The sequence below is a fragment of the Rhamphochromis longiceps genome, linkage group LG10, assembly GCF_057381845.1.
Source record: "Rhamphochromis longiceps isolate RC_006_pf linkage group LG10, R_longiceps_female_GT1.1, whole genome shotgun sequence".
NCBI lineage: Eukaryota > Metazoa > Chordata > Actinopteri > Cichliformes > Cichlidae > Rhamphochromis > Rhamphochromis longiceps.
In genome coordinates, this window is record NC_140566.1 from 17,277,439 (window position 1) to 17,302,691 (window position 25,253).

Sequence of the window (25,253 nt, forward strand, 5' to 3'; positions counted from 1 at the left end):
GAGGGATGGACACTGTCAGAGTCAATGCTCAGCTAGGCTGGGCTGTTTAAATGATGCTCAGTTGGTACTAATTTTTCTTTTGCTAGCACATGGTGTGTCTTCTGCCCATCCGCTTCAAGGTTCAGTGTGTTGTGCGTTCAGAGATGCTCTTCTGCATACTTTGGTTGTAATGAGTGGTTATTTGAGTTGCCAATGCCATCCCGTCAGGTCTGATGTCAACACTGCATTTTTACCCCAGAGAAGTGCCGCTCATTGGATATTTTCTCATTTTTCTGTAAAACGTAGAGATAGCTGTGTGGAAAAGTCCCAGCAGATCAGCAGTTTCCAAATTACTCAGACCAGCACGTCTAGCACCACCAACCACACCACATTCAAAGTCACTTTAATAACTTTCTTCCTCATTTTGATGCTTGGTTTGAACTTCAACAGGTTCCACCCTGACAGAACAAACCAGCAGAACTTTGTACAGTCAGAGTTTAATATTCCATCTGTGCTACATGGCAATTACAAAAATACATCATAACATAACATATCAAACATCAAAGAGTATTAAAAAAAAAAGTCATATAAACTTTATAAACAGGAATATATACACATCAGCATTCGGTGACCAGAAATAAAGAAAGGTCAAGGATCACACACGAGGCATTCTGGGCACACATTAGGGCATACTTTACAAAAATAAATAAATAAATAAATTACACTATAATCAGATGAGCAGGTAAGTGCATAAAGGTGAGATCACTGGCAAGGGCTTACCACATCCACAGACCGTAGAAAAAGCCCTGTATCGATCAAAATGTTAAGTGGAGGTAAACGGTACTGCTGTTCCAGTCCCAGCTCTGATCTGCACACTTTTGTACAGCTCTTGGAGTCAAAAATCAAGGCTGAATGGGAAAACCACCAAGCGCTCCCCTGAGACGTAGGTTATAAATGATGAAGCTAAATAAGGTGTTGAAGGCATACACATTTGAACCTGATACTGTGTCACTTGCTCGAGGAGATGATGTAGCCAAGGTCAGGTTTGGGAAAGGTCAGATTGTGGCATGAGCAAAGGTACAGACTATGTTTCAAAGTAAAAGTTGCACAGATTGAGGCAACGAGTCTTCCATCCGCTTCTGCTAAAATAACTGCAACATCTTGCAACATGAAAATAACAGCAGAGATTTTGAAATCAACTAACCTAGCTGAAAGGATAACTATGGTTTGCACACTTAAAACAAAAAAGAAAAAAATATTATGATCTATAATATTATGATCAACAAGCATGACATTTCCACAAGGGGTAAATTTCACAGCATTTGTCCACTATGTATTAACACGGCAGCCATGATGGTTTACTGGAAAGTGGATGCACAATAGTGCAATCTTTCTTGCACAACTGTTGGGCAAACAAGTGTGCAAGAAACTGTGCAGCGGAGAAAGGCAAACACATAAAGGAAGAATAACTTGTATTAAGCACGTCACAAAACATAAAAGTCATTGAAATATGCGTGGAGAAAAAAAAAAAGAAGGTGATTTCCATTAAGTCAGTAATTTTAAAGTTTAGAAAATTTTTAAAGGCGCACCAATTCAAGGGTGAACAAATGTGCACAAGTGTGCCTTTACACTGTAAACTCAGTGTCTGTCAAACAAACACTTCTCTGCGTGGACCTTTTTCCTGAGCAGGATGCAGTGGGAGTGCTGGGCCAGGCAGCGGTACAGCTGTGTGAGTGTTTGCGCTGGGATCCTGCTGCGAGTGTGGCGTGGCGGGTGGGCTGAGGAGCGAGTCGTAGTCGAAGCCTTTGAGAGGCTGTAGGGACAAAGTGAGGCCTCGTCGAGCTTTGGCCGCTCGGTCCGGTCTCTCCCGCAGCTCCAGAATCACCTGACAGCAACAGAGAGGAGAAGTCAAGACTCATGCTTCAGCTTACAGAGGAAACAACCAAACCGAGGACATTCAGACGTCTCGTCTGTTACCTCCATGGGCTGACGCTGCAGTAGGTCGAGGTCAAAGGTTGATCCGCGGAAGAAGGTTTGCCGCTGGAAACGATCAAGCGTCCTCAAGCGACGCGAGGGAGTCTTGCATAAAAGCTGGACAGGAAAATGTGCAGATGATGATCTGACCGTTCAACTGGCTCGCTGCTTAGCAGATATACAATAAATGATTACCTCTGTTATTAGCAAGGCCAGTGGGGAGCTGAGGCTGAGGGGCATCTCATAGGGGAAGCTCCTCACTTTCCTCAACATGCTGCAGTGGTCTGGTTCAGGAGCCACGGGGAACTGACAGAGGGAAAATTCAGGGGATGATTCATCTTTTGCTACTTTGATAGATTAATACTTCAGCATGCCAGAACATTAAATGAACACAGTCTTTCATGCTCATGTGTCACTGAGAGATTAATCGAACTGCTGACCGTGCAAACAGGCAACAATAGCTAACCTTCCCAGTAGCCAGTGAGAAAAGCAGAATTCCCAGTGACCACCAATCAGCTGCATGGTTGTAGGGCCCACCACTCAGCACCTCAGGAGCTGCAGAGGACAGAGAACCCTCACAATGTTTTTCCATTCATAAATTCACCTCCCAGTAAAACATAATTAGATACGCTCTAAATGCTTCCAAATCCCAGCATCTGCAGCTGTGGTGGGATGAGCTGCAGGGGAGGTTAAGAGTGGATGTTTTCCTCACCCATATATTGGATGGTTCCACAGATGGTAAAGGCTCTTCCCCCTCTCTCCAGGCGACGAGACAAACCAAAGTCAGCTAGCCGGATGTGTCCTAGAAAAGATCATTTTCTCTATGTTATGATGAGTATGAAATCCCAGGCTATTTTTTTTTTAACTGACACAGGCTGGATTTTTATTTGTATCATAATGCTCCCTCATAGTTTGCAGTGATAGGTATTGATTGATAGACGTGCACAGCTCTGTTTTCTAGAAGCTTCTGTGCTTTTCCCTCATACCAACGCTATGCTGCTCTCTGCTGGGGACAAGATTTACTTACCATTGTCTGTCAGCAGGATATTTTCCATCTGCAACAACAGAGCAAAATAAATAAATAGGTGGATGAGATTACACTCTTGCACTGAATTCTTATGCCACACACCGTGTCTGCCATCGGATTACTGCGAAACACTGATGAAAGGAAACCTGTAGCCTGTAACAAAATATTAAAACAAAACAAAACTCTAAATACGGTATCTGATAAAAACACAAAGTATCAAACAAATTCTACTTCAATAAAATATTTTGTGGCAATTTAAACATTTTTAATGCATTGTACACATTGTTGTGTTCATGCATTGACTAAAAAACAGGAATGAGCAGTTTAGAAACTTTTTAGTAAGTATTCAGTATTCAGCCTTAGAAAACCAAAAACAGCCTTTGTACGTGTGCATGATGGAAAAGGAAGCTGAGCTTGCTGTTCTTATATGAGACGCAAAAGTAGGACATCCAGCTGGAAAGGTTTCAGAGTTAAGACAAAAACTCTTCATGATAAATGTTAGGCTTGCAGCATTTGATATCCTTTATTCTAGCCTATGGTATTCCTATGGATACCTTACTCCATCCATGGGAATGAAGCAGCTAAGTAACAGCCTGATAATCAAGTGCACTTGATTAGCTGATATGCAATGCTCGGAGAATTTCCCAAAAACCCATTTCAGACTCTACAGGCCTCAGTTAGTATGTTAAATGTTAAAGTTAATGACAGCACACTTAGAAAATAACTGAACAAGTATTTGGAAGGATTGCTAGGAAAAAGCTTCTTCTCTAAAATAAAGAAGCATTGCTTAGTTTTGCAAAATTCCATCAAAACAACGCTTTCTCAGCTTTCAAGATTTCTCAAACAATGCCTGGAGTGACCGAAGTGGAATATCAGCTGTAAAATATCAACTGTCAAACACTGCGGTGACAGAGGGCTGATTTGGGCTTGTTTTGTAGTTATTGAATCAATAATGAATTCATCTGTATACCAAAGTATTCTAGACACAAATGTGAGACCACATGTCTTACAGCAAATCTACAGCAGAATGGCTGAAAAAAAAGAACCAATGAGCAATGTCAATGTCCAAGGTGGTGGGACCTTAAGAGAGCTGCTGTGAACAACTTCCCACAAACATCATTAAACTCAAACAAAGTTGTAAAGAACAGTGGGACAAATTTCCTTTCACAATGATGTAAAAGACTGAGGACTGCAGAGAGTCCTGTGAAAAACCTTGATATGAATATGTGTTGCCTGAAATGATCTAGATGCCTGTGCTTAACATAGGTTTTGTGTCATTGTACAATTTTTTTGGTTTTTACCTTCACATCTCTGTGGATCACCCCAAAATCGTGCAGAAAGCCTGTAAAAAAACAACAACTAGTAAGCAAACAGGTTTCAAATCCATGTCTTCGTACTGGCAAACTGAACCATTCTGACTTTGCTGTGTTGCTGGTGGAGATCCTTAGAGAGCTCATCTGTTTTTAATAAGACCACCTCTGATAATTACTTCCAGTTAAATAACTATGGAAACAACGCTTTGAGCTAATTAAGATTTCTGAAGGGAAAAGTCAGGCTTACAGTACGGATGAGGGTTCACATCTTTCATTTAATTAGTAATGTAATAGCATACACACCAAGCGCACATCCCAACTCTGCAGCAAACACTCGCACCGTGTCCTCTGGGAACTGACCAATCATCTGCCAGTAGGTGTAGAGGTCTCCTGTGCTGCAGTAGTCGCACACTGTTGGAGAAGAAACAGGATCAAAGCATGCCTCTGTGCAGCGGTGCGAGATGTGACTGGGAAGTGAAGGTCAGCGGGAGGTGGAACACAACACTGCTCAAGTTAGGGAAGAGACAAGAGTGAAAACTGTCTTTCTCTAGGAAGCAAGCAAGGTGGAATTTTAAGGCTGGCTGCCTTAATGGAGCATGACTTTAAACTGCATGTGTGTGCGTTTGTAATAATGAATCACCACACTGTAACTGAGGATAGCCATATTTATTTAACACTGTTACATAAGGCAACATAACAATTAAGCAACTGTTTAACCTTAATTGCTTTAAAATATCTGCAGAGATCTTCATCGGTTTGTTGTGGTGACTTCCATGTACTCTACATTTCAGGCTCAAAAAATATGTGACTCAGTGATGATTCACAGTATGTTCAGCATCTGGTTTTCGGGGGCTAACTCGTTCTCTTTTTGCAGGGGGTGGAGAGGCAAACAAAGTGGGTCACACTTTCTGAGTCAGTGGCTAATTTGGAAAAAGAGGGTAAATGCTCAGGAGGAAAGAGGAAAGAAGTCGAAGAAGCTACACGATGCAGAGGGAGTGGTAGACTGGGGTTGCAGGGCTGGAGGGTGTTTGATAAAGGTGCCATTAAACGTGGGGTACAAGCTCAAAAGACCCTGAATTTTAAAGTCTCGACGGGAACCTCTTTGCCTTTTTTTTTTTTGTTCATCGTGTTGTAGGAGCTGGGTTTGGGTGGGGCTGTGGGTAGATCTTGGACCTAGCTGCCAGTTTTGAGGTGAGAAAAGGTGAGGTGAAGTAAAGGGAGAGTGGATCTGGGTTGGATTGGGTCACCGGTCTCTGTCTGACTCACTAATGTAGACGTGGCGCTGTGTCTGCCAGCAGTCCTGGAGGTCATGGACAAATGGGTGGCGCACCTGACGCTGCAGGCAAAGGTCAAAGGTCAGCCTGGAAAAGCTCAACCGACCATTGTTTCTGAGAGATCACGTCACTCAGAATCGCATTAACTTCAGACTTTACAGGCACACGCCATTTTTGTGAGAAGGCAAATAAACATAAATGGTTCATCACCATCACAGCAGATTTTTTCTACCTTCTATCAACATTTCTAAAGTTAAGAAATCAAAGAATAGCACAATATTTACATGAGATCTTATCACTTATTAACTGTTAGCAGTAATTATCACTCACTGACTATTATGTGTACTTTAGAAAGCCTTGGTTTGTTGAGTGCTAACTGTATGAAATGCAAATATAGTGCCTTCGAAGTTAACACAAAACCCACCTGGACTACAACTTCTTCCTTTGACTGCTCCAAAACCCCGAGTCTTAAAATCTCTGCTTTAGGTATGACCTGTGGGCAGACACAAGATGAAATCAGGCCACTGTAATTATAAATGAACCATGAACACAATTATCTCACAGCTTCAGTTTCCTGCAACAGCCTGATTGGTATTTATGTTAGAATTTAAACGCAGAAAACCTATATGTTAAAACCCAGATAATCAACACTCACTTTAACAGCATATGTCTTCTGTTTGACCTTGTCCTTCACTTTCAGGATGGGTCCAAATGAACCTTTGGCGATGTAGCCCAACACCTAGTGAGGCGAGAACAATGCAGACACAGATACAATGGGATGGTGTCTAGTTAAAAAAAAAAAAGTAAAAGCAGAACATGAGAAAGCTTTGTTCAATCATAAGACGCATGATGTGGCGCTGGCGTTCAAAATGACCCTCACCTGAAAGTGTTCGTGGCCAGGCACAGTTCTGTGGGGGAATTCGGGGAGGAACATGGTAATAAACCCCGGCAGGCTCCACTCCGCTCTCAGCTTGTGGGGGCCAACTCCTGCCAGCCTCAAGACGTGGTCAGGGATCTCGGGGGCTTTGCCCTGGAGCATTCGACGCTGGCCCAGATGAAGGGCAGACGGGGCAAGGCGACACAGGCCTGCTGGGACAGACAGGCCAATGTTTGAGAGGAAGCCACGCCATCCAGAAGATAAGTGCTCATTCTCCTGCCCTTCGGAAGGCCTCTGTTGGGGAAACAAAAGATAAAGACACAGTTTTGTAGATGCTACAGAAGAAACAGGATAAAAAAAACATTTAGATTGTCTGTTTTTATTACACAAACTCCTGGAGAACAAAAATGAATAGACTGTTCATTCAGAGAGTGTTTTACGCAAGGTTAAGTACCAACACTTATCAAGGCAGGCGTGCACTGCTGAAAGCGCCCTTCTGCTTTCACTTGACCTTTTGGAAACTAGAACACACAAAGAAAGTTGGCACAGGACAACCTGTACTGAAAAATGCTTTGTAAAAATACAGAAGAGAATTGCCTAAATGCTGCTCTAAATTTACAGACTAAGTCCAAACACAACTTACTGTAGCAATAACTTGAATTAGTCGTATTCTGTATGACTTTATCAGCCTCACACGTTGCTGTGGAGGAATTTTTGCGACTTTTTCTTTGTATCGTTGCTTCAGTTCATTGAGATTTGCAGGCATTCATTTATGAACAGCACTTTTAAGGTCCCACCAAAGCATTTCAATCAGGTTAAAGTCTGGATTTTGACTGGGTATTGACACCTTGACCTCAAATTAGACTGTAATAAACTTGGGTATAAGAGGACTTTGTGGTCAACTCAGCGACTGCAAAACAAGCTCAAATCATCACCCCTCCACCGACGTGTTTGGCAGTCGGTATGACGTGTTTGTGATGTTACGCTGGGTTTGGTTTTCATCTGTCTAAAGGACATTGTTCTAGAAGTCTTGTGGTTTACTGAGATTCAGCTTTGCGAGCCTTAGCCATACTTGCAAAAATGTTTTTTGTAGAGAAGTTTTTTTTTCTTAGTAACCCTCGCAACAACTTCGTTCAGTCTTTTTTTTTCTAACTTTTCCTCCTTTATTTGTACTCTTTGTTTAACATCTACAGCTCTTTTGTGATTCTGTATCTTTTATAGTCTCTCTCTCTCTCTCTCTCTCAAACACACACACACACAGCACTTGTGAATTTTATCTTAGTATTTGTTAAAAAAAACAAAAACAATGACACATGTATCTGGGGTTGTATTTAAATAATTTTACAACCTGCCATAGATTTGAAAGACAGTACACAGTATATACTTGATTTAATTTATAAAAGGTTGCTTTCCTAACGATTGTGGCTTACTGTACAAGACATCAGACTTTGCTATAATACAGCCCCATCTTCATCCCTCAAATGCCTAAGTGGAGCCGAGTGGTACAGCATTTTCATGTAACCATTCCTGCTCTCATATATAAAAACACTCCCTGGTCTGCATCCAAAGTGCAGTCACCGGGTCAACAAGCCCCCTCCCCGTGGGGCTCCTGCTGCACATCTCTGCAGCTATGTAATGCAAGATGCGCGTAATCAGCCATGCAGAGTGTCATTATCATCCGAGCAAAATAAAGGGGCACATCTACTCCGCTGTCACTCTGCTAAACAGCTTCGACCAGTGACCGCAATCTGGGGAGTGTCAGACTTTTGTTTGAAAAGTGACGAATTTGCATTCAAAGTGAATGGTCTCACCCCATATATCGTAACGTGGGAATAACACATTGTAATACTAATTGGCGACTTTTCACCGTTACGCAACTTCAGCACACTTTTCAGGTCCCAAGAGATTGCGGAACCCCGTCACACAGGGAACCCCCACCCCCACCAAAGCACGTGCCTTACACCTTAGCAACCAGATATCCAACTCACCTTCCTGTTCTTACTGCCGTCGGCCCCCATCTGTGTGACAGGACATCAGCGCAGTGTCCTCATACCGACGTCTGCTCTTCATTTAGCCATCCGCGCTGTTCCGCAACCTCTCCACGAACAACGGTGTCGGGCTGCACGAACACAACGCTTACCTTTCGCTAACAATCTGCAGCTGATCGGGCTACGCGGTGTAAAATGTGACAGATATGGCGATATAAAGAAAACAAGTTAATCCCGCGTATGGGCAACGTCAGCGTAAATCCGCCCCCATCACTACCGTCCAATGAGAGGCACGCTTCAGATCCCTGTGCTGCTGCTTGCGGTAATCAGAGCCGCACACATCAATTATACACGTCGGTGACAGTTTCTGTTAGGTTTGCATCATTTGCATTGGCGTGACTTGTGTGCACAAAAGCAAACGTGTAACAGAAAAGCCTCCTGTATCTCCCGATACATTTTTCAACCCCCCATTCACTTGTTCTAAAAATAAACCCATGCATGCATAATATGTGCTGTCTTAGCATGTTTGGAGGAAATGTGAATGCTGAATGCAATTCATTTAATTAAAAATGCTACAGCGGGAGCACTGATACAGAAAAGGAGTGCATCTTTCTCCCATACTGGCTTCTCTTCACTGATTCCCTGTTAAATCCAGAATCAAATTTAAAAGCTGTATCCTCACAAACTAGAACCTCACAGTAAGATCTCACAGTATCTTATCACCCCAATTTCTTCCAGTGTGTTTTTTGCCGTGTTCCTCTCCTACCCTGCAACCCATTACAGCAGATGGCGACCACTTCCTCAGCCTGGTTCTGATGGAGGGTTTTTCTTTCCCACTGTCACCAAGTGCTTGCTCTTTGGGGATCCTTTATTTCTGTTCATATTTTGAGTTTGTTTTTAGGAATTTTGCAATGTTCTTTAAACACTTGGAAGCATCTGGTAGGTTAATTAATTGTGCATATGTCCTATATTAGATTAGATGCTGATCTGACTACAACACATGGGGTTTTCTCTCTATTATTATATCTTTAGTGTAGAATATGAAGCCCTTGAGGAGACTGTTGTGATTTGGCACTATATAAGTAAAACTGAATTTAATGCATGTTTGTATCATATCAAGAAGCAATGTACAATGTTGGCCATTAAATATCATGGGAAACACACAGCAATTTGAAGCGTGGTAACAGTACATTTTCTCGTTCTTTTTGAGTCTCAATATGTGATGAAACAAAGTTAGTGATCATATGAAGTACCAAAGAAGTTTATAAAGCAACGCTGGGCAAAAAGTAAAAAAACAAACCAAATAGTGACAGCACAGGTGCCTTTTATTTGGGACTGAGAACATAAAAAGCAAAACAGAGCCATTGGTATGATTTTTTTTTTTTAACTTCTGTTACCAATGTATGGTCATTTCTACAAAATAAACCAATAAACAGGTAAGCTTTAAATAAGAAGAAAAGTTTGGGAATCCATGTCAGAGCGTTCAGGGTTAAAAGGAGCATCTGCTGGACATTTTAGTCGTCCTCATCAAAGTCTTTCTTTCCCTGGGGAGGTTTGGGTCCTCCTGCTGGTTTGGCCATGATGATCTATAAAGGAAGAAAACAATCATTTCATCATAAGATCCATGCAGCTGAGTGAGTGGGCTTTATGGCAGAGTGGAAGCACATCACCTCTGACCTTCATAAAATAATTGATAGACAAACATTAACCACAGCATCCAAAATGTGTTCAATCTTAAACTGCTGTGCTTATTTATAAATGAGGGGACTATATTTTCAAAGTAAAAAAAAGACCATTTAAATCCCTACAGATATTCCAGAAGTCCATTTATAGTGATTAAACATTCATGAGCACACGTGGGAGTACCGTATGTTGTGCTTTAAGAGAAATTCTCTACACAGGAAAATGTACTTGTGCACAAAACGTGAACACTTAAAATCAAATAAATAATTAAAGAAAAAAAATGAGCTGAAGAAATAATAATTAAACTCTGGGTCAGTTACTTAAGGCACTTCATGTTTCACAAAACATCTTCAACTACGTCTAAACTGAATTAATCTTCTCTTAAAATAGATTAAAAAACAAAACAGTGTTTGATTTGGTACTTGCACTCACAAACTGCTTGCGCATGCAGCATGCTATCACACCACACACACTATCTGCTCTGTGCAGGTTTAGGCAGTGGCACATCTGGGTTTGTGTAAAACAACTGTGATGTGGTTGAATCCAGTCAGTAACGCAACATTTCTCCAGTGTTAGTAGTGACAGGTAACACATACATATTTCAACCTCCTGTGAGTGACTGAGCACACCGGTGCAGATTTTTGTTTTGTTTTTAGTTAAAAGCGCACACACATTCCAAAACCTACTGACTGAGCGACTGAGGGTTTTGTGTGTGCCCTCTAATGGTGAGTTTCAAAATTATCAGGCTCTTCATCCCAACCGTCCTTGTCCCAATGGCCTCTCTGCTTGGGAGCCTTGGGTCCCCCTGCAGCCTTAGCCATGATGATCTGGATCGTACATATATGCACACTTAATTTATCCACCAGTTGCTTTAAAGAACATAAAAAAAAATCCTAAAAAGAATAATACAAAACTCAAAATATAAACAGAAAGCAAACATCTGTGAGATGTGATTTGATGCGGTCTGTCGGATCTCTGGAGTGTGGCATTACGTTTGTTGATTTGCCTCAAAGCCTAAATTATTCAGTTAAAAACCAAACCGATACATTAAAAGCCGTTTAATAGATGAAGTTTTGTAAACAGGTGAAAAATAGTCCTAAAGGCTCTTACTGTCTGACTGATTGAAGCAGTTTTCTGTCTCAATCAAAAACAAAAAACACAATTTCAAAAGTTCATAAAATATTCTGTATGAGGCTGGCTTTCATTACATGTAGAGTTTGTGTGTTAAGAATGTTTTGTTTGTACCCACCTGGTCCACCCTCAGCACTGTGATAGCGGAATTGGTAGCCAGTTTTATGCCCCAGTATTTGACCAGGTAGGGATCCAGAATGCCGGCTTCGAGCATGTCCTTCACAGCAGGACCATCACTCTGCAAACAACATGACAACCGCACCGTCAGTCAAGAATATGAGACGCTTCAATAGAAACGGGTATTAAAAAAAATAATTTCAAATTTTGGATTTAAGGGGGAAAAAAGGATGCCACAACACAAATTTTAAGATGTCTTTTATAGACCTAGTCTGCTCAACTTAACTCGACTGTTTCTAGGGTTTCCCATACTCAGAAAACGAGACGTCAACAGACTGCATGTCACCGATTGGCTAGTCAGTGGCGTTCCTCAATTAGTCATGAGGGCGTCTCCTTCACGAAAATCAAAAGCATAATTTTTGAAACCCGGAAATTAGGGACCTGGCTATGCAAAAAAAAAAAAAGAAAAAAAAAAGAGGAGGCAGCAGGTATAGCATCACCTCAACCTCCTCCATCGTCGTGGTGTTTGAGTCGCCATTACTTCGTACTCGACTGTAAAAGAAACCGTCCGAAACCGAGTTGAGCCAAGATGAGTAGGTACAGGTGGGAAAAAGGACTGTTAGTGTTAAGCTGTGTACCCTAATCTAAAAAGTGGTGTGCATCTACCCAAGTTAACTGGAAGCCCAAAAAAAATAAATAAATAAAAATCTAAACTGTGATTCGCCTGCTTGGTAATTACATACGATGTGAACATCATATTATTTAGCTTAAAGATCATGTGGAACAGGCTGTATCTGTCTCCATAGCGCAGACAACACAAATGGACTCGGTGGGAGCTCAAGTCCTTCCAGCATTTCAGTCAAGGTAACTGTTTTTCTCTCAAAGGCCAACACATGAGCCAAGTTTCTCTTGTGATGACAGAATGATGTAGTGCATGTTTTTAGTGCAAACAGCAGTGTTAGCTCCTCCGGCATTCACTGTCACGTTTTGGACACCACTGGTAATGCGTTAAGGACCAGTGTGTAAGGTTTAGGTGCCTCTTGCAGTGCCGTTGTAGATTGTAACCAAGGAAAACACAGGCTGAATATTTTAAACGATTCACATCTGAAATCAAACTATATCAAAGCCATCCACACATTCTTCTCATGCATCCATACATACCTCAATGTCAAAGCCCATGTTTTTGTTTCCCTCATGATGCGCAGAATACAGCTTTGAAATAAGCTCGCTCCCCTTCACGCCGGAGTTCTCAGCGAGGGCACGTGGCAACGCCTCGAAAGCTTCGGCAAACTTTTTAATGGCATACTGCTCGAGACCAGGGCAGGACTGCAGAAAGGCAGGAAAATGGTGTATCAGTCAAAATAGGACAAAACAAAGACGAGAGATAAGTGTGTGGACTTGGAATATGTTAATTAATTCACTTGAATGTGCATACCTCTCCATATGAGGTGATCTGTTTGGCCAGCTCAATCTCAGTGGCTCCTCCTCCAGGTACCAGCCTGTTGTCCTAAAGATAATGAATGACAGAGAGACTGTAGCTGTTGTGCAAACTAAGTAGTACATAAAAAGAAAACCCCTTGAAATTTGTGAACTGTAAGATTCTCAATAACAATGTTTAAAGGGAAAGTTTTGCTCATAGTGAACACTGATAGCATAGCTTTAGTTTTTCAGTTCCTAATTCTATTTTAATATTATTATTATTATTATTATTATTATTATTATTATTATTAAGTAAACAGGTGCTCAACACCGATGAGAAAAAAGATAAACATCAGCCTGAGTTGCTTTACAATAAAGACAATAATAATCTTTAAAATATAATTTGTGCATCCATTTGTTAAAACTTGTGATTCATCTAAAAGTAAGAAAAAAATCCCAACAACAACAAAATAACCCCAGTGACTTATAATGTCTACTTACCCTGACCAGAACTTTAAAGGTGTTGACTCCATCATCTACAGCCCTCTCAATATCATCCATCAGGTTGTCAGTGGAGCCTCTGATCACCACGGTTGAGATGGCACCATCCTCTTTATCTGTGTCAACACCAACCAACATGTTAACTCAGAAAGGTTTAAAATTAAGATTCACAAGCCTGAAGAATGGAGTCATTTACCATGTTTGAAGACCACCACCTGAGTGTCTCCCACCTCAGTCAGATATACATCATCACAGTGACCCATCTCATCCGGAGTCGGAGCCGTCTAAGGATGACAAAAATGTATTTATAGTTAAAAATGGACGGCTCTTTCGAATACCTGATCTGATAAAAACAAGTGTACACTCACCATCTTGGGCAGAGCTACAGCTCCCACAGTCTTGCATAATCTCCTGAGGTCCCACTTGGAGTTAAGCCTGACGAGAAGGAAAAAAAGAACGTTTACGGCTGGGAAGCACACAATGCCAAAGATATACTATTATATATCATGTAATATTTAACATACGGCCATCATATATTTATTTAAATGTCCCAAAAAATGCAGACACAGTTACATCTTGCACCTTCAAAATAAAAGTTTTAGTCCTAGGCCATGAAAGGACCATCTGTATTAGCAAAAAGATCAATCTTTACTTGGGAGAAATGTGATCTCTTAAGCGAGTTACATGAAACAGTAAGCTCAACTAGAAGAAACTCAGGCTGAATTTGCCGTAAATGTCTAGCTCTTTGTATATGATACGTTCCCTGCTCACTTAAGGTTTTGTAGTTCTTACCTGACCACCATGAGTTTGTACTTGTTGGCGTAGTGCAGCGCCATGTCAGCCACTTTCCCCCCAGTTACCACCACAGTGGCACCAGCCTCCTTGATAGCCTTCACGTTAGCTTCCATCAAATCCTCCTCTCCTTTACTGAAGTCCATGAGCTCCTGTGCATTATTTATCAACACTGTGCCCTGTGGAACAGACGGGACTATTGTCAGCACCGAGAGCAATGTCAGCATCATCTTCATTAAACTTAATATATCGGTCACCTCCACTTACCTTAGTCTCTGTCACCATGCAGTCGAAGGGGCAGGAGAAAACGGCGATCTTGGCGTCTTTCACTGATGAGATGTCTCCCTCTGCCTCCTTCTTAAAAACCATGCCATGAAGCATAGAGGATGCCGTCACCCCACAACCCTAAAATGACCACAAATGTTAATAGAGGCCAAACTGCATACGCACACAAAATAAAACCAACAGAAGATGCTGCTTACCAAAATCTTGCATACTCTGACGTTATCAACATTGAAATTGCCGGTCTCTGGGAAGATCGATACTGCACGAAGAGGGGAGAAAAAGGAAGTCAGAAAAATACCAAGGCAATGCTAAAATCGAGACAATCAACTCTGAGATAGTGTGCACTTCTGACTCACCACAGGCCTCTGCAATGAGGTTCGCAAGGAAGTCTTCATTGCCGTACTGTTTACTCATGACTGCTGTACGGATGAGCGACTTGGCTTCATTAATGTCATGGAGGTTCTTGGCTGAGGAGCAAACGCAGTCTGACAGGATCTCCAGAGTCTTCTTACAAGCCTTCTCGTAGCCTTCAATCACCTGTGGCAAAGAAGAAAAAGCAGGCACTGAGAAAATGCACCAATCATAGCACATGTTTGACATCAAGCCATGCTACTTTACCAATATTATCTTGTTTACCTCTGAAACAGACAAGCCCATTCTAAGGAGCTCTTCAGCCAGCTCCAGCAGAGCTCCAGCAAAGACCAGGACAAAGTTGGTACCATCGCCGACTTCCTGTTCTTGCATGTGGGACGCCATTACAATCATTTTGGCTGCGGGATGCTGCACCTATAAAACAAACAATTTACATAAATAGTTAAATTCATACATTTATTATGCACTCAGCTGAATTTCAGTGAGGTGCACAACAACATCTCCTCACCTCAAGCTCTCTGAGAATTGTTGCAGCGTCATTGGTGACAAACAGCTTCTCTAAATGGTTGATGACCATTTTGTTCATGCCTAAAAGAAAACACTTCATTTAACGGGTGCTGCTTTGATATCTTTACAGAGCACAACCCTAATAGGCTGTAGGCAGACCAAACTTACCGTTGGGCCCATAGGCAGTGCGGGTGGTTTGAGAAAGTTCCTTACAAGCTCTGATATTACGGAAGACAGCCTCTTCAAGACCTGAAAAGTGCTGTAACAGACAAGAAATCAACTTTTCAAGACAGGTGCATTACCGTTCATTTCCATGTCAGACTAATATATTTAGCTTACTACCTAACAATGAATATGTTAAAAGCAAATAACTGGATATAATATGGATAGTCTGAGAATGTAAACATTTCATTAAGCATCAGCATCACTTTAAGCTGACAGTACTGACAGTTAGCTGAATGCTAGCTGGGTGTGACTGCAGTATGGCATCCCGTTATAACAGCAGCTCAACTTCTGCTGCTGCTATATTTAGCACGGTTTAGACTGAAGGGAGACAGTGAAATATCAAGAATAAGCATTTCATCTTCCCTAACAGACCTTCGTCCAGCAGCCGGCTGGGCGGCCTGGCTGCTGCTTTCTAGAACTATCCCTCATGACTCTGAATGAACATGCTAACTTAGCGGCTAACGTTAGCTAGCACGCTTCTTCACAACTACTCAGTCAAAGCTCATCTACGAGCCCAATATTCCTAATTTAACCCCACCTTGGCGCCATCCTTTAACATCTGGGCGAAGCCCGGAGCTTTTGGGACGTGTAGGGCCATTTTCAAATTTTTAGCAGCCCCGGTATCCTAGAGAAGGTAGCCGCGGCGTGGGTTCAGCTCTGGGTACAAAGCCGGAGAGGCAGAGGTGGAGCGACTTCAGCGAGGCAGCGAGCTACAGACGGGTGACAACAAAGGACAAACAGAGCAATTCTCGTTTCACCGCGCAGTGATCGTAAAACACCACGCGGGGGCAGTCTTACCGTCGTGTTACTATAACGAAATCCAAGTCTATACTAAGTGACTGACTTTTCAGTGAATTCCAAATAATTTAAGCTACCTCACCAAAGAAACACAAGTAAAGTACGACAGATGGCATTTCTGATTTCCTGTTGTTTACTTGCTTTGTCAAATTTCTATCATTAGTCATGAAATATTACAAATATAATGAATTATTGTCTTAAATGTGTAGTTGTTTTAAATTAAAAATGTATTGCCTTTACCAGTTAGTTTTCTATAGACTGTGCCTTGCATATTATACAAATATAATATATACAAATATAACCATGCTATCCCAAATGATTTACCCACTAAAAGAATTACACAAATTTTCTACATACAAATTAAAGTAGTACTAATCTCATATAAAGTACTTAATCACAAATGTGTAACATAATTTAATTTTAGGTCAGCGGTTTGGCAACCTATCCAGGGTGTGCCCTCCACTTGCCCTATGTTAGCTGGGATAGCCCCCCCCACCCCATAACAATAAGCAGAAGAGTACGGATGTATGAATATTACAATTATTCTAAGTTAAAACACAAATTATAGTACCAGAAGAAGTTCAAACTGAGCATCAGAAAGAGGAAGAAAGGAGATTTAAATTACTTTGAACATGACATGGTGGTTGATGTGAATATTTCAGAAACTGCTGATCTACTAAAATTTTCCCACATAACCATCACTGTGATCTGAAAGAGGCATGAGTTGCAGTGTCGCACAGATAAAATTGGGCTGGAAAAATGTTGCCTGGTTTTTATTAATCTCAATTTCTGCTGCAACATTCAAGTGATAGGGTCAAAATTTAATGCAAACAGCATCAAAGCATGGATCAATCCTTCCTTGGACTGATCACTGGTTCAGGTTTGACGGTGTTCATTTAATGGCGTGGGAGTGTTTTATTGCCATAAATTGGGCCTCTTATTACAAACTGAGTGCCTTCCAGCACCATGGTGGATCTGTGCCATTAGGCAAGCATTAAGGCAGTACTAGCAAGGTATACCTAATGAAGTGGGAAGTTAGTATACTGGCATATATAGATTTCAATACCTGAAAATGATCTGAACAGAAAGAAAAAAACAAAAAACCCAAAATAGTGATATAAACACATTTTTCCACTCCGTTTCTAAAATCTTCAGTTAGTTTAATGAACAAATGTGCTGTAAAACTGACACCAAATGATAACCACCATCATCAACATCATGATGTTGAGGAAAATATTATTTTAACCCCCCCCCCCCCCCAAAAAAAATGAAGAAAAGAAAAAGAAAACACCCAACAAAAATGATGTGAAGAGAAAACATGAAACGGATATATATATGCATAAAAAGGGCAAAGTTTTATTTTTTCACATTTGGACAGTTGTTCTCCTTTAAAAAAAATAATAATGCAGAAAAAGAAAGTATCAAAAACAGAAAAACAAAACAACAACAACAACACACCCACAGAAGAGCTTTGCTTAATTTGAGGCTGGTAACTTGAGAGTCACTAATAAGACTCGGGATATCTCTTTATAACATCATCATTATAGCCATCAACTGGTAATGAGCCACTAAATCTTTTTCCCCATCACATTATCAGATGATTTGTGTGTACAATATCGATGCATGAATCATCCACAGGCCATTAGAAGTGCCAACCTCTGCCTCAAGGAATGTTCACATTTAAATACTGTTTTAGAAAATACACTTGATAATTTGGTATAATCAAATGATATTTAAAAATAGTGTAACAAGTGTTAGAAACATTATTGCATACATATAAAAATAGTGGAAAAAAAAAAAGATTTCCCCTCTGTCAGAAAATTTAGTGTTCGTTCAGCAGATAACTGCAGCTCTTGTTCGCGATCCCTTTAGAGTACATTTCATTAACTTTCTATGCAGAGAATGAGAACACAAAGTACAATATTAGTATTTTGAAAATGTAACTAAATGTAACATTTCGGTTGTAGCAGCTACGACAGATGCAAAGAAAATTCCTCTGGAAGCTACAGTGAGGATATTTTACCCACAACAAGCTAACCTGAGACATGTAAACACACAAGAGTCACACAGATGCTCACAAAGATGCAGAGCACACATAAAAAAAGACAAGCTGTAGCATAATAGTCTCCCAGTATCATAACGCCACTGTGAATATGTAACAGTGACACCACAATAATAATGAGTATAATAAGTGTAAAACATGGCTACAATAGGTCCTGCATTATACACACAGACATGCATGTAGTTCAGTTGGGTTTGCGAATAGTGTTCACAGCTGTGTGGGCCCAACTGCCCAGCGTGTCTGAGACGCGTGTGGCTCTGCGTGTGACATTTGAGCGGCTGAGTTTACCGCTGGGATCCAGCTTTCTCATCATCGCTCCCCCAGAACGTTCCTTTGGGCCAGATCTGCAGAGACAGAGAGACACTACTCAGTGCAAAAAGAGACTGCCATTAAAACCATATAGGTTTACAACTGTAACATCAGTTAGTTATTTAAAAAGAAAAAGGCAAGTGTTAAGCCATCAGGCAACAAATGAAAATTTTCAGTAACTCATTTCCTGATCTACAATTTGAATTTTATTACTTATCATTTTAATGTGTAAATGGCCTTGTAGACATTCAGGTAATATCAGAAAAGGTATTTGGGAAAGTTTGGTGTCAAGGAAAATTTAAAGCAGGAGCTGTAAAGTCAGCAAGAAAAAGTGTGAGCAACATTTGTTCAGACAGCGAGTTATTAATCTGTTTTTCTTCCAGATTGCATGCATCCGAGAAGCTCTGCCATGCACCTTTGTGTTTACACTGAAAGCTATGTTCTCAAAACTCAACTAGTTTTACTCTTTGGAAAGGGGATTTTACCTTCTGTATTACTCCACAATTTGGGAATAGTTGAACTGCCTGTTGCAAGTAAAAAACAAAACAAAAAACTGATCTCAATTAAATAAGAAGACGTCTATACTCAGTGAGGAAAGCCTCTGGGAGCATGTAATGTGCGCAAATAACAGGCAAGATCACCATTACCGAGTGCTCGCTTTCCGCACTGAATATCATCGTTTACAGGACACAAATATTTTAAATGACAACACAGGAAGTGACGCAAATTTTCAAATGCATTCTGTCATGTCATCTGGCTCCAATTCCCACATCCACCTCCTTTCCCCCTTACTCCCTCCTTATCTGAATACCAGAAACACAGGCCCTGTTTCAAACTGAGGCGGGAGGAATGTCTGGAGGGAGGGGGAGGAAGTCTGGGGACCCACAAGCTGGGATTCTTTGGGTGAGAGGGCAAGGAGGACAGAGACTCCCTTCCTCAATACAGAATATGCATGAATACAAGGAAATGGACTAATGGCTTCTTCAGTTACACAAAACTTTAATTTACCAACAAAACACTTCTTTAGTTGTGATTATAGAAAAAGGTAACAAAACATGTCCTTTTTCTGTTAATTACCCAATCTGGGAGAAACTAATAACACACATAATGCAAACACTTTTTACAATTTTAGAATTTACCACCCAGTCAATGATCAAGATATCAAAAGAATTCACTAAAATAAAAAAATGTTACCTGCTGTCTCTCCCAATGATGTCATCAAAAGCCTTCGACAGATGTTTGAGCCTCCTGAGTCCACTGGAAACTGACTCCAAATCTTGGTCAAATTTCCTATTATAGATCATAAAAACAAAATATTTGGCAGAAAAAGATAACCACCAAAATTCAAGTGAGCTACTCTCAGCTGCTCCACATATTTGGTTGAGTTTTTTTTTTTTTAAATAAATAAATGGTGTATGATCGTCCTGACACATCCTCAGAGGGATCCAATGAAATAAAAGCACTCAAACTTATAAACTAACAAAGTCCTAAAAAGCAAAGTTGCATAAAGAGTGAATCAAACTCACTTCCTCTGGTTTTGCGTATTTGGAGAGGCAAAGGGACTTCGTACAGCAGCCATGCGGACCAGTTGCCTCCTGCCACCTCCTGTTTTCACTCCTCTTACGGATGCTTCAGGAGTCCTGCGTCCTCTGGAGCCTGGAGTACGCCCAGGTGTACCTGTTGCTCTGAGTGTGCGTCTGGGTGTTGCAGCCCGATGAGGTGTACGTCCTGGGGTGCAAGAATTCAATGCTCCAGCATTTTCTCCATCACGACCCGGGGTCGCTACCAAACACTCTTCACGGGAAAATTCTCTGGTCCTCTGCAACCTCTGAGAGAGAGAGAGAGAGAGAGAGAGAGAGAGAGAGAGAAAGAAAATAACAACTCTAGAATAACTGACTGGTGGCTTTTGTTGAGACTGATAATAATAAAAAATAGGCAATTTCACACATAACAGTTAATCTACCTGATACACTCCGGTGATAGAGTTACGAGCACTACGAGTAAGTTTGTGGACTGTGCTGGTCTTTGGTTGCTCCTTCATGGTTTCCCAGGTCGGATTCTCAGGGAGGGAGTTGGTCTGGACAGATCGCAGTGGGAGTCGCTTCCTCAGTGACATTCTCAGAGAGTTGAGTGAAGATGAGGACCGAAGTTTGCGGAAACGGTCCGGGGCTTCTGGGGAGCTCTCTGCTCCATCAGACTCATCCAGGACTGTGTGTGCCCGCCAGACTCCAACCACAGCTTTACCAACACCATCCATGACTAAACAGGCTATATGACCGAGCTGAGAAAAAAAGTGATCTGTATGAATAAGTTTTATGAAAATAACATTTTTAATACTACAGTTTCAAAATCTCACAATATAAAAAAAAACCTATATTCTAATCTGGCTCAGCATGCTATGAAATTTGAATATTTCTTTGGACTGATAGACCAAAATAAGAAAAAGTTACAAGTTAAGACAAATCTTTCTTTTTTTAATCCTCGAATTTGAGGAAATTATTTCAGAGTCCCTTTGTCACTGTCAAAAAATTTGAAAAATGTCAATGAACAAAGGACGGAAAAAGTGAAAAATGAGCCGTAACAACCATACAATCAAGCAGCAGTAATCGTGTTAGTAAAAGCTCCGTGGCTTTTGTTAGATAGGGACAATGCTCCTGGTCAAGTGTCCAACTTAACCCAGGAATGGCTTGCCCTGAGGAGGGAATAACAGCCTTAAGCAACAAATGAGAATTAAAGTTTACCTTTCACTTGCCGTTATATAAAAACGCTGTCAAATTGTGCCATTGTTGTCAAATGCTGCCTTTTCCCATAAAATTCAGTGAATATCATTAACAAAACAAAAGAGGGCTGTGCCCCCGAAGCCACGGTTAGCTAGGAAAAAAAATTACTATTTACACGACAAAACATCTACTCAAATAAGTATAAAAACTTAAAAGAAGAACGTCTGCTGGGACACCTGCTGTACAGAGAGCTTACCTAAAAGTATCAGTTGTAAAAGTAGCCGATTCTCTGTGGCTTTTAGGCGGCTGTAGCTCCCGTTTCTTCTTTCGCTGTTTGAATTTGGCGGCGGACCACAGAATCCACAAAGGCACGCGTCACCACGCCCTACGCAGTGTTACGTGACGTAAAACGATGCGTCACTACGTACAGTTTTACGTTAATGGGATTCACGTTGAAATGTGACTAGGATTATCGTGTCCGAATAAGATTCCAAGATGTTTCTTCTTGAAATATATATTTTAAAATGATCTGTTAAGGTCTGTATTTTCAAAATAGTTGTAAAAAATACTTAGGATCACAAGTTTGTAATACTAGATTCCTCTATGGCTTGTTGATGCCTACCAAAAGTCGTGTTGTGACTTGCAAAGGGACATTTAGCTAAGTATTATTGGGGGTCTATGTTTATATTTGAGCCTGTATGTGTAATTGTGATCCTGTGTGGATTAGGGAAAATCCAAAATAAATTTAACATGTGCACCTAATTCTTTTTTTAAAAAGTCATTAAAGATTTATGTTGCACAATCATTTCACCCTGGAAAAATAACAGCTTAAAGAAATCATCAAAAGCCCCAAATTACCATGGCATTTATGCCCATGATGAGTGTTTGTAAACTGTCTCTCAAACACCGTCACATTTTCTAGTAAAGAAAAATTACGAAATGTTTAGCAATAAACCTTATCTTTTCCAGGTAATATGTCCAGTTTTTATTGACTTGGCATGAGATTGGTGTTGAAGCAACTAACAGGGGTGTTAGTAACGCTCTTCTATTGCAATACTGTTTTACCACCCAATTTACAGATAAAGGAATACATACAAATACACGTAAGAAACACTTTACAAAGCTAAGTATAACAGTGCCTTTGGACTTGGTGATGTATATCAAATATATTTAGCTGCTGGGAAATGCTAGATAGTTTGCACAGTTTTTTCCACCAACAGCACAATTATAACAGGTCACTAAATACTGTTGCTCATTTATCAAACACCATAAGGTTTTTCTTTGCTTTTGGTTGCACGTGTACACAAAAATCCACCATTGTGGCTACAAAGGGCTTGGTGACCAGCAGATGTCACTGCACACCTGCACATGAAATGCTTTCAGTATTTTGAAATCTTTGTCTTGTCCACCTCTGTAGTGATTTAGTAAAGGCATTAACAAGGCTGTAGAATAATTTATCTTTAACTTTGAATCCATTTGTCCTTCACTGATATCACTCTGTTTTATGTGTTTTAAAGTGTTTCTTTCTTTATTGGAAAGAACATAAAGAGGAGACCTTGACCCTAACAACCTAGCAGCCACTGTCCTTTTGTCTCATTAAAAGTAAATGTATAACATCATTTTAATGAGCTATGGCTGTATAGTTGAGTCAGGAGGTAAAGTTCAGAGCAAATGCAAGAATTAGATTCTGAAGCATTTATAAACATTTCACAGACATGTTTATTTCTCTGGTTTGACAGCAGTATGATAGTTTTACACTGGGTATTATCAAAGCATCAGCTTCAGCATTGAGTTACTCTCTTTTAAGCAGCTTTTTGGTTTTTAACACAATTAGTCTGACAATTATCTGTCTCTTTATTGTTTTAAAAAGCACACTGATTAATATGCAGAAGCCAGCATGAGCTATATATCAGAGTAAGTGCATGCATTTCTCATACAATAGCAGTTAAATGTGACAGTGTGAATGGTGGTTTCTGTCTGTGTCTGGTAATATATATACAGTGGGGCAAAAAAGTATTTAGTCAGCCACCGATTGTGCAAGTTCCCCCACCTAAAATGATGACAGAGGTCAGTAATTTGCACCAGAGGTACACTTCAACTGTGAGAGACAGAATGTGAAAAAAAAATCCATGAATTCACATGGTAGGATTTGTAAAGAATTTATTCGTAAATTAGGGTGGAAAATAACTATTTGGTCACCTCAAACATGGAAAATCTCTGGCTCTCACAGACCTGTAACGTCTTCTGTAAGAAGCTTTTCTGTCCCCCACTCGTTACCTGTATGAATGGCACCTGTTTGAACTCATCATCTGTATAAAAGACACCTGTCCACAGCCTCAAACAGTCAGACTCCAAACTCCGCCATGGCCAAGACCAAAGAGCTTTCGAAGGACACCAGGAAAAGTATTGTAGACCTGCACCAGACTGGGAAGAGTGAATCTACAATAGGCAAGCAGCTTGGTGTGAAAAAATCAACTGTGGGAGCAATCATCAGAAAATGGAAGACATACAAGACCACTGATAATCTCCCTCGATCTGGGGCTCCACGCAAGATCTCATCCCGTGGGGTCAAAATGATCATGAGAACGGTGAGCAAAGATCCCAGAACCACACGGGGGGACCTGGTGAATGACCTGCAGAGAGCTGGGACCAAAGTAACAAAGGTCACCATCAGTAACACACTACAACGGCAGGGAATCAAATCCCGCAGTGCCAGACGTGTTCCGCTGCTGAAGCCAGTGCATGTCCAGGCCCGTCTGAAGTTTGCCAGAGAGCACATGGATGATACAGCAGAGGATTGGGAGAATGTCATGTGGTCAGATGAAACCAAAGTAGAACTTTTTGGTATAAACTCAACTCGTCGTGTTTGGAAGAAGAAGAATACTGAGTTGCATCCCAAGAACACCATACCTACTGTGAAGCATGGGGGTGGAAACATCATGCTATGGGGCTGTTTTTCTGCCAGGGGGACAGGACGACTGATCCGTGTTAAGGACAGAATGAATGGGGCCATGTATCGTGAGATTTTGAGCCAAAACCTCCTTCCATCAGTGAGAACTTTGAAGATGAAACGAGGCTGGGTCTTCCAACATGACAATGATCCAAAACACACTGCCCGGGCAACAAAGGAGTGGCTCCGTAAGAAGCATTTGAAAGTCCTGGAGTGGCCTAGCCAGTCTCCAGACCTCAACCCCATAGAAAATCTGTGGCGGGAGTTGAAAGTCCGTGTTGCTCGGCGACAGCCCCAAAACATCACTGCTCTCGAGAAGATCTGCATGGAGGAATGGGCCAAAACACCAGCTACTGTGTGTGCAAACCTGGTAAAGACCTATAGTAAACGTTTGACCTCTGTTATTGCCAACAAAGGTTATGTTACAAAGTATTGAGTTGTATTGTTGTTATTGACCAAATAGTTATTTTCCACCCTAATTTACGAATAAATTCTTTACAAATCCTACCATGTGAATTCATGGATTTTTTTTTCCACATTCTGTCTCTCACAGTTGAAGTGTACCTCTGGTGCAAATTACTGACCTCTGTCATCATTTTAAGTGGGGGAACTTGCACAATCGGTGGCTGACTAAATACTTTTTTGCCCCACTGTATCTATATTTTATAATAACCAATAAAAATGATCTTACACACAAAGACAGTTTATATTGCATTGATTACATTGGAAAGATGAGCTTTACTAGCTGCATCATTATTGTTATTAATGTTTCTGAACATATGCAGCTACCATTACCAGACAGTTAGCACAGTGTAAGACAGGAAACATGGGAAACACACTAGTCTGGTTTTAACCAAAGGTAACAGGACATTTAACTGATAAGTTATACCCTGATTGTATAACACATAGAAAAACTAACATACTGTGAGTTTTATGAGTTGATTAGTTTC

The 25,253-nt window shown here is 40.8% G+C and overlaps 3 protein-coding genes across 7 annotated transcripts; all 3 read right to left on the minus strand.

Annotated features, from left to right (window-relative positions):
• Positions 1-372: 372 nt before the first annotated feature.
• On the minus strand, positions 373-8,678 carry rskrb (ribosomal protein S6 kinase related b). 2 transcript variants are annotated; one of them, XM_085420622.1, is made up of 14 exons: positions 8,433-8,678; positions 6,448-6,738; positions 6,223-6,306; positions 5,992-6,060; positions 5,560-5,629; positions 4,597-4,704; positions 4,282-4,322; positions 3,083-3,133; positions 2,981-3,008; positions 2,666-2,755; positions 2,420-2,508; positions 2,149-2,259; positions 1,957-2,070; positions 373-1,864 (listed from the first exon to the last, which is right to left on the minus strand). In XM_085420622.1, the coding sequence occupies exons 1-14, from the start codon at positions 8,460-8,462 to the stop codon at positions 1,628-1,630; spliced, it is 1,413 nt and encodes a 470-aa protein (XP_085276748.1). In that variant the 5' UTR covers positions 8,463-8,678; the 3' UTR covers positions 373-1,627. The 2 variants fall into 2 exon arrangements, with proteins under 2 accessions (XP_085276748.1, XP_085276749.1); XM_085420623.1 differs by lacking the exon at positions 3,083-3,133.
• A 1,058-nt stretch (positions 8,679-9,736) lies between these two features.
• On the minus strand, positions 9,737-16,168 carry cct8 (chaperonin containing TCP1, subunit 8 (theta)). Of its 3 annotated transcripts, none has more exons than XM_085420625.1 (16): positions 16,003-16,168; positions 15,408-15,498; positions 15,241-15,320; positions 14,997-15,146; positions 14,717-14,897; positions 14,558-14,619; positions 14,343-14,480; positions 14,076-14,254; positions 13,652-13,718; positions 13,480-13,567; positions 13,284-13,399; positions 12,799-12,870; positions 12,525-12,689; positions 11,365-11,484; positions 10,806-10,942; positions 9,737-10,018 (listed from the first exon to the last, which is right to left on the minus strand). In XM_085420625.1, the coding sequence occupies exons 1-15, from the start codon at positions 16,060-16,062 to the stop codon at positions 10,835-10,837; spliced, it is 1,677 nt and encodes a 558-aa protein (XP_085276751.1). In that variant the 5' UTR covers positions 16,063-16,168; the 3' UTR covers positions 9,737-10,018; positions 10,806-10,834. The 3 variants fall into 3 exon arrangements, with proteins under 3 accessions (XP_085276751.1, XP_085276750.1, XP_085276752.1); XM_085420624.1 differs by having other exon boundaries at positions 10,802-10,942; XM_085420626.1 differs by lacking the exon at positions 10,806-10,942 and having other exon boundaries at positions 16,003-16,166.
• A 1,426-nt stretch (positions 16,169-17,594) lies between these two features.
• pimreg (PICALM interacting mitotic regulator) lies at positions 17,595-21,746 on the minus strand. 2 transcript variants are annotated; one of them, XM_085420628.1, is made up of 6 exons: positions 21,610-21,746; positions 20,597-20,914; positions 20,160-20,461; positions 19,828-19,923; positions 19,119-19,157; positions 18,531-18,668 (listed from the first exon to the last, which is right to left on the minus strand). In XM_085420628.1, the coding sequence occupies exons 2-5, from the start codon at positions 20,888-20,890 to the stop codon at positions 19,127-19,129; spliced, it is 723 nt and encodes a 240-aa protein (XP_085276754.1). In that variant the 5' UTR covers positions 20,891-20,914; positions 21,610-21,746; the 3' UTR covers positions 18,531-18,668; positions 19,119-19,126. The 2 variants fall into 2 exon arrangements, with proteins under 2 accessions (XP_085276753.1, XP_085276754.1); XM_085420627.1 differs by lacking the exon at positions 19,119-19,157 and having other exon boundaries at positions 17,595-18,668.
• Between the last annotated feature and the right edge of the window lie 3,507 nt (positions 21,747-25,253).

What these genes read in the sequence shown, in the direction of transcription:
- rskrb (XM_085420622.1), bottom strand. Translation starts at nt 8,462, where the DNA reads ATGGGGGCCGACGGCAGTAAGAACAGGAAG. An exon ending in AGGAAGAAGTTGTAGTCCAG is followed by an intron (nt 5,630 to 5,991) that starts GTGGGTTTTGTG and finishes CTTTGCCTGCAG; the next exon opens with CGTCAGGTGCGCCACCCATT. An exon ending in GTAATCCGATGGCAGACACG is followed by an intron (nt 3,009 to 3,082) that starts GTGTGTGGCATA and finishes CTGTTGTTGCAG; the next exon opens with ATGGAAAATATCCTGCTGAC.
- cct8 (XM_085420625.1), bottom strand. Translation starts at nt 16,062, where the DNA reads ATGGCCCTACACGTCCCAAAAGCTCCGGGCTTCGCCCAGATGTTAAAG. An exon ending in TACAAACTCATGGTGGTCAG is followed by an intron (nt 13,719 to 14,075) that starts GTAAGAACTACA and finishes CCTTCTCGTCAG; the next exon opens with GCTTAACTCCAAGTGGGACC. An exon ending in GGTGGTGGTCTTCAAACATG is followed by an intron (nt 13,400 to 13,479) that starts GTAAATGACTCC and finishes GTGTTGACACAG; the next exon opens with ATAAAGAGGATGGTGCCATC.
- pimreg (XM_085420627.1), bottom strand. Translation starts at nt 20,890, where the DNA reads ATGGATGGTGTTGGTAAAGCTGTGGTTGGAGTCTGGCGGGCACACACA. An exon ending in AATACGCAAAACCAGAGGAA is followed by an intron (nt 19,924 to 20,159) that starts GTGAGTTTGATT and finishes GATCTATAATAG; the next exon opens with GAAATTTGACCAAGATTTGG. An exon ending in ATCATTGGGAGAGACAGCAG is followed by an intron (nt 18,669 to 19,827) that starts GTAACATTTTTT and finishes CTGTCTCTGCAG; the next exon opens with ATCTGGCCCAAAGGAACGTT.